Source organism: Sardina pilchardus, chromosome 4 (genome assembly GCF_963854185.1).
Source record: "Sardina pilchardus chromosome 4, fSarPil1.1, whole genome shotgun sequence".
In the NCBI taxonomy this organism is placed as follows: domain Eukaryota; kingdom Metazoa; phylum Chordata; class Actinopteri; order Clupeiformes; family Clupeidae; genus Sardina; species Sardina pilchardus.
In genome coordinates this window covers 32019845-32032028 of record NC_084997.1, presented here as the reverse complement: position 1 = coordinate 32032028, position 12184 = coordinate 32019845, and the positions used below count along the sequence as shown (strand labels likewise).

Below are 12184 nucleotides of genomic sequence, written 5' to 3'. Positions count from 1 at the left end.
ACGTGACACCCTTCGACGACGTTACTCACCTAGCATGGTTTGTTTATTAGCCTGTTAGCTAGTTGGTTAGTTAGTAGACAATCACACTTACTGCCAGCTCTTGTGTGAGTAGGAGCACAACACAAGTTATCCCAACATAAAGGTAATTACCACGCGGTTTACATCGCTCTCTGTTATTACAAAAATATGATAAGCAAGTTAAGCAAATTGCCGTTTTGATCAGTTGGAGATGGAGCGCCCAAACTGGTGACGTCAAATGCTACTGTAGCTAGCTACTGTAGTTCGTTATCACCATGTTACAAACAAACTCAAAACAATTAAACTGATCCTAAAAAATAAAGTATGACCACTAGAAGCAATAGAGCTGACCTACATGGATAGCATATTGAAGGCATTTAACTAACTTCCGATCGTGGGCCGAGATATATTTTTTCTAAAAGAAAATCCCATCCACTCCCGCTAGCCTCTAGGAACGCAACCACCAGGTGGCGATGAGATTACTTTCCCTCCCTACTGCTACGCTGCTTTCTAAAACGGATAGTTGCGGTCCTTGATTGTGATTGGCTGAATCGTGTTCGATGCCGTTGTATCCACCTCTTTCCTTAACCCGGAAATATGTATCGTTGCGATGGTTACGATACTGTTTTCAACTTCCGTTCATTCTGTTAACATGTGCGTTCTCCATAGCAAACTAGGTTATGCCTCAACTTAGATTTCGTTCGAAATGTTGACAATTCTGCCCTCAGCATGTATATACTGCATCACATATAACCGATATAAAATAGAAAAGTTGACTTTTATATGCGTATGTTAAGCGCATATGATATGTTAAGCACCGTAAACCGTCACGTTAAAACAGATACAATGCAGCTTCGCCGGAAATAGAAAACCGTCTCGGTGTCATGGCGACCCCCATTGTTGGCTGCGGAATATCGTGGATACAGTATATCACGATAAACACACACCTTGACCGCATTTCGTTCTATAGTAATGCGCTAGCACAACTAGCACAAAAGTTAGAGTGGCTGCGTCTTGTTGCATGGCAACCATTCCTATGGAGGGAATATATTTCTTGGCGGAAGAATGATTATCACTTGTTACTTTTTCATTGCTGTACCTTTGTTTCATGAAATCTTGCTAGATCGACTTAGTAACCGTTTTAGAAAAGCAATAAGCAATAAGCCACTCGAGTCCGCTTCGCGTCGTGCCTAACAACACCCCTTAGCTGTTCGATTATACAGTATAAAGCACCTCTTGGTGCCTTATAGCCTACTGCCTCTTGGGGCTTATTACTTTTCTAAAACAGTTATTAATTCTGAGTCAGAACCAAGAAGCGTGGTTAACCCTAGGAGCGCTATATTTTCCTGACTACCAGAGCTGCCATGGGCAGCATAATGCAATGTTTTCATGGGCGGCATTAGAGTTTTTTGGTATTAACATATTCATTGAGAAAAATGTAACTGCATCAAAAGACACATGTGGCATAGTTGAGAATGTTGTGTGCGTGTTTGTGTGTGTGTGTGTGTGTTTCAACAATTAAAAAACTTCCCTTAAAACAAATCTTGAATGTACAAATTAATGGTGAGCCTATCGAACAAGTACCAGAAGTGAAATATCTGGGAATAATTATAGACTATCAGTTGAATTTTAAAAGTCATATTAAGAAAATGTGTAAATCCATTAAGGTCAACTTGGGCTGTTTTAGGTTGATAAGAAACTGCCTGACTTATGACTGTGCTTTTATTTTTATGAATTCTATGATTCTTTCACATATATCTTTTGGTTTAACCACATGGTCTCAAGTTCACCAGTCATCACTTAAGGCCATAGAATGTCTGTATAACCGAACCCTGAAAGTCCTGGACAAGAAGAGAGGTACCATCACTGTAAAATTCTAACTAAACACAAGATTTTAAGTTTTGCTAATTTCATATCCCTGCACTTTGTTAAACTGGTCTTCAAATGCCTGAACAACACTGCCCCTCTACCCCTTTGCAAAACAATAAAACAGCAAAGTAGTAGATCTACCACCCGAGCAGCATCAAAAGGCAATTGTAGCATCCCTTTCCGTAGAACATCATTTGCCCAAACTGCCTTTTCTGTGAAAGGGGCAAAATTATGGAATTCTCTGCCAGACAACCTGAAATCAATTCCAACATTAGCCACCTTCAAAAAAAACACCAAATTGTGGCTCTTTCAGGAACAACAATGCAATCATTTTTAGTTCTTACACTTTGTTTTCTCTTGTACACTTTTTTTCCTTTTTCCATTTACTCTGTTTTACTCCATTTATTTACTATTTTTAAATGTTGCCAATCTGTATTCTATTTTTTACTCAAAAAGCCCTACTAGGGACAAGTGTTGTAAATTAGCGTCAGCTAAAAATGCTATGATGCATGCATCAGATGACTTTTTAAGCTTGTCTATGTTTTTGTATCTGTCCCTATCTAAATAAACCTTAATAATAATAATAATAAGGTCTGTGAGGCTCTCACAGCATAACAACAGGAAGCCCTTTTTCAGAGTATGTGTCTGATGTGAGGGCCCCTTTTCAGACAGGTTTGGGATGTAAGAAAGAGTTGACTTGTCTAGAGGCTCCCTTTATCTGAATTAAATGTCCTAATCTGGGGTTTGGGGTTAACAAGGATGGACTGACTGAGAGACTGTCTCTATCAGGATCAATTTCCCTATTCTGGGGTTGGAGGATTACAAGGTGACTCAATTGAGAGGCTCTGTCTACCTGCACCTGGTGTGTCACAGGATGTGGGCAACTGCTACGCTGCTTTGAAACTGCCACTTTGAAACTGCTGAACAAAACTACACCAGCTGTCTATTTTGTACTTTAGTTGTTACTAGTTTACCTGTTACTTTTTGCCTGTTTACGTTTACTCCTACACTGTTTCACCTATACCCTTGCACTGCTAATACCCAATACTATACATTATGTTTACCACACACACACACACACACACACACACACACACAAACACACACACACACACACACACACACACACACACACACATATATATATATATATACTGTACAGTCCCCTCCAAAAGTATTGGAACACATGCTAAAGTTGACAATATAAAATCATCTTTGGGAAAGTCGTAATGCTTTAAATGAAAAAAAAAGAGGAAATATTCAACCTTTAAGGACATCAATTTTCTTTGTGAATGAATAATGTATTGTGCATAAATAAATGTTTTCCTTAAAATACAGGGGTCATAAGTATTTGAACGCCTATGTTAACCCTATGTGTTAAAATTCCCATGGCTAGCAGATTTTTATCTGTTTTATTTTTTTAATGCCAGTTATTTCATGTGTCCAGGACACTATACATCCTGATAAAGTCCCCTTGGCCTTTGGAATTAAAATAACCCCACACATAATCCCACACATACCCTTCACCATACCAAGAGATTGGCATGATTTTATTTCAGTTAGCCTATTAGCTGGTTTCATTCTCATTGAGCTCAATGCAATGACTTTTCTCTGATTTTCTCTCCCCCAGCCTCTGGGACAGGACACCTTCTGTATTTCGTTCCGTTAGGGCTTGCAAAGTAATACACCCTTCATAATATTACTCACCATACGTCTGGCTACATCCACCTCGTCATGTATCTACATTTATTTACAAAACGTAATGTTGATTGCATAATTAGTCATAATTGGTCTGTCTTTAAATAGCAGAAGCACATATTTGGCAGGATCTTATTGGACCATTATGACTGGGATATTGTACCGGAGTACAGTTCTAAAGCGCAACTCAGCTAGCACAATGCTAACTGACCGAGCAATAGGTCCTAAAATACTATTTCTATGCCCCTTTACCCGCTAAACTTTGAAGGCCACTATAGAAATAAAGTTATAATTAGGGCTGGGCAACGATTAATCATTGTTTCCCTGATTAATCATGATTAATCGCATTATTATGCGTAAAACTCAATAATGAACTCAAAAGTAGTATATAGCACATGATTATTTTAAATGTGCTGCCATATGAATGAAAGTGCCATAGCATTTTTTCTGCAAACATTTAACATCAGCATTTTGTTTAAAGCTTATTGTACACGCACTCTTTTGGTAAAGCCTTTAACAGTGCGTGTAGTCAGATCTTTTCGTAATACTTGTTGTAATAAGCCTCTCGTGGCTGCTCGTGCTCACTGTCCTGACGGCTGCAACTTGTGCACTCATTTGTGCTTTTTAGCGGCATGTTCATCAGGTCCCGGAGCTGCCTGAGCCTCCATGTCAACAATGAATGAAAATGATCTTATTATCAATTCGCGCGAGTAGGCTATGCTACACACATTTCCCCCCTAAACATACAGGCAATGAGCAGCCTTGAATGAAAAGTTTTTAATGTAGGCTATCAGACAATAACTAGGCTACTCGAGACTCGGCTAGTAGACTATAATTTTCCGGACAATAGGCTAATGTCACGTAACAACGCAGAAAATGAGGGCGGGATTCGGGACAACTGCTTGTCATCATGACTGTTCCGATTTTTTCGGGATGTCTGGTCACCCTCCGGTGATAAGAAAATTCAAGTTTGCAGTGATTACAAATAACTTTGCCTCTGTCGATTGCGCCGTCTGAAAGAACTTTAAAATGAAAATGGCCATGTAAAAGTTTCGTTGGTCTATCCTGCTCCATGTTTGTTGGTTTGTTTAAATCTGCCAATATTGTTTTCCTTTCCCGGTTCCTGTAAGCGCGGCAGCAGTCGGCAGCCTGTAACCAGCCTGTGAGCAACAGACTTTTACATGATGTGCAAAAATCATAATCATAATCATAACTCAAATTCTTCTAAGATGCACTATGTAGTTTAAATGTAAAAGTTGTTCCCATTAATACAACACAAATGCCTACCAAATGTGGTTCATTTTCGTGAATGTATGTGTCAACCACAATAGACAACGCACTAGGTGGCAGCTCTGTCTCTGGGTAGCGAGAGCAGTTCCACATAGCATTCCATGTAGCTGCCAAATTCTTTAGTGTTTTAGTTTTAGTGTTTTAGAGTTTTAGTATATGCCAAGTTAGTGAAAAAAGCCAAAACGGTGCACGGGTAAGAAAAGGTCCACTATAATAATAATAATAATAATAATAATAATAATAATAATCTGAGCAAAAACAATAGGGCCTTGCGGCCGCTTCAGCTAGATATATCTACCCAAGACTTTTGAAGTTTGAATCATGAAAACATGGTGTTGGCTACATAAGAAGAACATTCAAAAATGTTATACAGTATTTTACTACAAATTGTAAAAAAGACTAAATTAAGTGGCTTACAAATGTCTCTTTCAAATGCAAATGAGTGGGCTTTATGAATGGGCCTGCTGTAGGTGAGAGGACCGAAAATCGAAAGACTTCCTTTTATTGTTTTTACAAACCACTATCGATACATTTTCTTTTAAAACATATTTGGAAACTTGAAGATTCAAGGTCACACAGAGATTCAGATGTGCGTTTGGAACCGTTTAGACTCCGAGTGTTAAATATGCATGCTAGTTTGTTTCATGTCTGCAAATCTATGTGCTCAGTAGCATGCACAAATTTATTAGTTGGTGTGTGTGCGTGTTTGAATGAACAGAGGCTTGTACATACATGTCAGCTTTTGCATTGTATTGTTGATTTGTGCAGTTATTCATAAAGTGTGTGTGTGTGTGTGTGTGTGTGTGTGCATGTGTGTATGTGCGCATACAGTATGTGCGCGTCTCCTCAGACACCCCCGCTGATGTTTTGTACCACCTGATTAAGAACCGCTGGGAGCTTCCAACCCCGAACCTACTCATCTCGGTCACAGGCGGGGCCAAGAACTTCTACATGAGGACACACCTGAAGCAGAAATTCCGCAGGGGCCTAATCAAAGTGGCACAGACAACAGGTCAGCACACACCTTTATCGACAGCAGCTGAAATACAGAATTTAACACAGCACATTACTTTTACACAGCAGGACAACAAGTTGACTAAAAACTGATAAAAAAAAATATCTGTTGGTGGTGAATGAATTTACAGCTCTGAAATTGCATTTTTGTAATTGCATTTGCAGACATAATCTGAACCTCCTCTCATCTGTGAAAAGCACAGGGCGCTAGTGGCGGCCTTGAACATTTTGTATGCTATGTTAATAGCAACCACTGCAAAGACGCACATAGTATGACTATATATACAGTACCTTTATTTTGTCTATTAGTTGAAAACACCTTCGACACCCTATTACACCCACATACACTCTCACAAGCAAACACACACACACACACACACACAGATAAGAGAAGCACACATGTACGCAAAAATAAACACACACTATGCACTCACTCGTTTACATACACCAATGTTGCAAGAGTAGGGGGCTGGAGTATAGGAGATTTTTGCAGGGAGAATGTGCAGACTCAGTGGAGGTCATATGTTGTACTGTTTTGGAGTGCATCTAGTTAGGCTTTCATTTAGGCCTACTTAATTAAGAAATAATTATCAGCTGTTAAATTGGCACATAGCTAATATTGACTGATAATATTGGCACACCAATTAATGAAATTATACATTTAAAAACTACTTAAGATTTCCATGCCAACTGCCATCAGAAGCATATACCCAAGTTCCAGCTCTCTCCTCTTGGATTATGAATACAAATATTTATATCTGGTATGGTTATAATAATGATCAGCCTTATAGGTGGTTGGGCAGGGGCCTGGATCATCACCGGGGGCACCCACACCGGAGTGATGAAGCACGTGGGGATGGCCGTGCGTGACTACACCCTCAGTAGCAGCGCTACCCAGGGGAAGATTGTGGTCATCGGGGTGGCCGCCTGGGGCACCGTGCACAATCGCCAGTCCCTCGTAAACCCTGAGGTATGGACGAACAAGTGCTAATATGGCTATAAGTAAGGAAGGACTCATAAACCATCTGACAATTTCTGACCATTTTGCACCAGCACCATCTGTATCTATATGTATCTATCGGTGTGTGCAGTAGATATAGCCTGACATTGTCATACTCAAAATTCTTCTAGCCTGGGTGCCAGCTGAACATACCCACAACATTTGAGGTCGAGAAGTTCGGTCTGGCATTGCTCTGTTGTGGTGGGTGCAACTATATGCTCGAACCAATCAAATTGTCATGGCGGGCTTTATGCGATGATGGACAAATGACCAACAGTGCCTTATCTATCACATCGTCTGAGCATGTTAGGTTGATTTTGTTTGCAACAAAAAACTTCGGCCAAAGTGGATATATGGGAAAACTCCGGTTTCACTTTCATCAAAGTAAAACAGCGTGTTTGCGTGACATGTTGTTCCCTCGTTTGTTTGAAATATTGTCTTAGATTTTGCTATCTTGTACAACACCCGATAGCAAAATCTACTGTAAGACAGCGAAGTATGCAGCAGGGTAGGCTATTTGGAAAACATTTCCCCTCCATTTTTTTAAAAATGATTCTGTTCAAACCGATGCTGCAAACATGCTATGAACAGCTGGGGAAGGGTGTCACAAATCCAACGAGCAAGCAGAGATTTCAAATATGCAAACATGTCACACAAAACTATTTACCTTGATGAAAATGGAACAGGAGTTTTCCCACATATCCACTTTAGCCTACGTTTTCAGAAATAATCGTGTGATAACCAGTGATAAACACCTCTGTTTTTGTGTAGGCCTAAATGAAAGGCCAAACTGCATGGAAATAATATGCGTTTGTAGCCACAGTGTTTCTGTTGCAAACAAAATCCAGAACTTCCTGACCTCAGAAGTTGTGGGCTAAGTTTGGCTGGCACCCAGACTACTGTAGATATACTGTACATGCCACACACACCCAGACTACTGTAGATATACTGTATACATGCCACACACACCCAGACTACTGTAGATATACTGTATACATGCCACACACATCCGTCTCACTGTCTTATCACCCAGACTACTGTAGATATACTGTATACATGCCACACACACCCAGACTACTGTAGATACAGTATACTGTATACATGCCACACACGACACATCCGTCTCACTGTCTTATCACTCTGCCTGGTTGTCTATTTTTCTGTTTGTTTGTGTAGGGCTATTTGATTGCCTGTCTCTCTGTCCTCCTCTCTCCAGGGCTGTTTCCCTGCCCACTACACGCTGGACAAGCAGAGCCAGGGCCAGCTCTCCTGCCTGGAGAGCAACCACTCCCACTTCCTGCTGGCGGACGACGGCACGCACGGCCACTACGGCGTGGAGAACAGCCTGCGCAGCCGCCTGGAGGAGCATCTGCAGTTGCAGAAAGCTGCAGTTGGCAAGTCTGGCAGATAGAGGGGGCTCTTTTGAACATTTTGAATGTATAGATAGAGGCGGTTAGAAGGTTGCCGCCCCCCTCTGTGGGGGAAAACATGCTAACATCACACATGAAAGTCAATGGGCTAACTCGCTAGCAGCACACAAATGTTTTCCCCCACGGGGGATGTTTCAGCCATGGTTAACACGGTAACTGGGGGCGGTAACCACGATTATGACGAGATGCCGTCTGTATGTATACAACTATCATGCCCCTCCTCCACTACCACCGAGCACCCTCCTATCGAGTTTGTGCTTGTTAGTGACTGTGATTTACAGTCAGATCTGCGAATGATCATACAGCCCTGCGCTTATTGGACCAGGAGAACCAGGGGCGGTTGATTTTTGCAGAACAAGTAACGGGCTCTAGAGGCAGCAGCAGCAGCAGCAGCAGCACTGCGTTAGGCCGTGGCCCTGTTTGATCAAATGCTGACACAGATTTGAGGAGGGGAGGGCCTTTTGTTTTCACTCTGTTGTCTTGTAGCTTTTGTCATGTGAGGAAGATCCTTTTGTCTAACCCAACTATATAACTTAATGCATTTGGTGAACACTTTTCTCCAAAGTGATTGACAAAATACATTACATCTCCCCAATATGCAAATGGTTTTTAGAGTGTGTGTGTGTGTGTGTGTGTGTGTGTGTGTGTGTGTGTGTGTGTGTGTGTGTGTGAGAGTGTGTGTGTGTGTGTGTGTGTGTGTGTGTGTGTGTGTGTGTGTGTGTGTGTGAGGTATGTGTGTGTGTGCATAAACCACCACCCTGCTGGTGTCATGTGAGGAAGATCCTTTTTGTCTAACCCAACTATATAACTTAATGCATTTGGTGAACACTTTTCTCCAAAGTGATTGACAAAATACATTACATCTCCCCAATATGCAAATGGTTTTTAGAGTGTGTGTGTGTGTGTGTGTGTGTGTGTGTGTGTGTGTGTGTGTGTGTGTGTGTGTGTGTGTGTGTGTGTGTGTGTGTGTGTGTGTGTGTGTGTGTGTGTGTGTGTGTGTGTCGGTGTGTGCATGTCATGTCTCTTCCAGAAAATAATATGAAGATCCCTGTTGTGTGTGTGGTGTTGGACGGAGGACAGGACACTCTGAATGTAAGAGCCTCTGTTTAATATTTTTGCATATTAACTTAATTTACCTTATAGGGGCATCAGGCATCTTATTTATCAATTACATCCATTATAATGTGCAATGTAAGTAGTTTTAAGTATTAAGTTATGTTAGTAACTGTGTGTGTGTCCATCTCTGTTCTAACAGACCATCTGCAACGCCATGCGGAGCGGAACCCCATGTGTGGTTCTGGAGGGCTCGGGCCGGTTGGCTGACGTGATCGCTAACGTGGCCTGGAAGCCTAAATCGCAGGTCACCCCGGTTCAGATCCAGAGGCTCATAAAGAGGTTCTTCGGACAGGAGTACGAAAGCTTCTCCAAGGACAAAGTCAACGAGTGGACCAATAAGGTAGATCAGAGGAGTATAGTGTCATACGGTTGGTCATATTATTGGTCATGTGTTATTATTGGTGGTCATTTTGTCATTGCTGCATTGCCAGCAAAACAGCAGCACCTCGGATTGGGAGTTGAGCGTGCTAACAATCCAGCTAAAAGCCCAGGCTACTAGCTTTCATGCTAGCAGCACTCTTGAGGCGTTCGGGAGTGAGGTTTACCAACGTTCCACACGCACAGCTAACCTGCCATCTGTTACACAGGCTCTTGAATGTTTGCTATTGGTGGATGTTCAGTTGCAATTATGATTCAGCATTAAGGGCTGTTCACACCAGGAATGATAACTGTAACAATAAAAGCGTCCACACTGACCAACGATAAGGGAAGTCTCTCGGAATGTGATGGCTAAAATTTGATGGATTCTGATTGGCAGCCAGCTTTTTATCATTCTCAAAAAAATCGCTCTGAAAGTGATCCCCAACTATATCGCTCTTGATGTCGTTATCGTTACAGTTTATGTATGGACGACGTGGTCATTCATATGAGCTAAAACAATATGTTTTGCCGTTATCGTTATAGTTATCGTTCTTGGTGTGAACGGCCCTTAACACTCTAGCATGTTCATTAGTATCATGGTACATACACCTCCCTCTGAAAAAGTCTCTGAAAACAAGGACAAATAAATTAATTTAGAAGACAGACACCTTCATCATTGGTCTCAGCAGCGGAAACTTTAGGTAAGATATGTTAAATACGGTGCAATATGCAATATACAGCATGGGATTCAAACTCCGAGTCTTGGAATTGTCTACATAGGCTATTGCTTCAGTTAAGCAATGGAAGCACACATTGTACATGCATGTGTAAGTACTGTACACCTAACTATGAAACGGTCTCACAGATCCAGAACATCATCAGGATGCCACATCTCCTGACTGTGTTCCGTATGGAGAAGAACAAGAACAGTGACCTGGACGTAGCTATCCTCCAGGCCTTCCTGAAAGGTGCCTATCCCTATCTCACCCTGCGCTGGCTTAACACCTCATGTCTCACTCAAATGTGTATTTCTATCCCACAAGTCAACAATTCAGAGCATTTGAATTTGAAATCCTATACTTCAATTTACACTCAAATATTAGCTAGTCACGTTAGCTGTAATAGAGACTACATAACAGTGTTAGAAGGAGTTTTGGTGTAAAGCATATTGGTGTAAAGTGGTTCTCAACCTTTTTTGAGCGCCCACTGCAATGCATGTAGATGTGTGTGTCCCTTTGTGTATAATTTGGGTGTGCACCTTTAGCATCCAGGACAGAGGAGAATACGGGATGGGAGAAGCAGCTGAAGCTGGCCATGAACTGGAACCGCGTGGACATTGCTGAGAGAGAGATCTTCACGGCGGAGAGCCAATGGCAGGTTGGCAATGTGCCATTTCATAAATAAGGCCTTTTTTTGCAGTGCCTGAAGCAGCTGTAGAGTGCCTGTTTAATATTACACTTCACCTTTACTATTTAAAGATGTCTGTCAGTCTTTTAGCTTTAAACGTTGACATTACGTTTGTCATGTTCAATCTGTTGTTACTATTTAATTCAATTAATTAAAAAAAAATGGAGGTCACAGCAGAGGAAAGATGTAAGTCATTCTACATGTGCACTCCCTAGGATTCTAACCCATAGCCTTGGTGTTGTTCACACATAACTCAATTAACCTAGTTAAGTGATGGGAACACATCACACCTACAGTATAATGTGCTTCAACATCATGAAACAGTAATATCATTTTTTTCTTTTTTTATCAGAATCCACTTTTTAAAGTAGCTTGGAGGGCACCATGCCTTTTTTTGTTCATCTCCCTCATGACAATATGAACTTCAGCATGTCAGCATGGCCCCATGGATTTTTTGTTGTGCCTCTCTTCACTCTGCAGTCTAGCGACCTGCACAACGCCATGTGCTTTGCCCTGGTGTCGAACAAGGCGGCGTTTGTGCGGCTGCTGCTGAAGAACGGTGTGAGCATCCCCCAGTTCCTGTCCAAAGACGAGAAGCTGCACGAGCTCTACGCCAACATGACCGACTGCCTCTTCCTCAAGCGGCTGCAGGGCAGCAAGGAGCACCAGCAGGGGCGGGTGTTGGCGGCGGTGGCCGAGGTGGTGCGCCAGCTACTGGGTAGATTCACACAGCCCATCTACATCTCCTCACGGCCATCCGCGGAGGAGCACGTCAATGTGACTAACGAGGACCACAACACTGTGACTGTAAGTCTGAAGTATCTAGAAATAAATTAATTAGCACCCTGGAGTCTAAGGCCCATTCAGAAAACCCACTCAATTAAATTTGCATTTGAAAGAGCCACTCACTAAGTGACACATTTAGTCTGACTTTTTTCCAAGTGGCTTATTGCTTTTCTAAAATGGTTACTACACATGTTTG

At 41.8% G+C, this 12184-nt stretch overlaps 1 protein-coding gene across 1 annotated transcript in view; it reads left to right on the top strand.

Annotated features, from left to right (window-relative positions):
- LOC134077886 (transient receptor potential cation channel subfamily M member 2-like) overlaps positions 1-12184 on the top strand; it is a 40181-nt gene that overhangs the window by 18178 nt on the left and 9819 nt on the right. The window contains exons 3-10 of the mRNA XM_062533526.1: positions 5707-5887; positions 6681-6859; positions 8106-8292; positions 9350-9411; positions 9575-9775; positions 10661-10763; positions 11060-11172; positions 11683-12009. Coding sequence (XP_062389510.1) covers positions 5707-5887; positions 6681-6859; positions 8106-8292; positions 9350-9411; positions 9575-9775; positions 10661-10763; positions 11060-11172; positions 11683-12009 — 1353 coding nt within the window. The remainder of the gene's footprint in view (positions 1-5706; positions 5888-6680; positions 6860-8105; positions 8293-9349; positions 9412-9574; positions 9776-10660; positions 10764-11059; positions 11173-11682; positions 12010-12184) is intronic.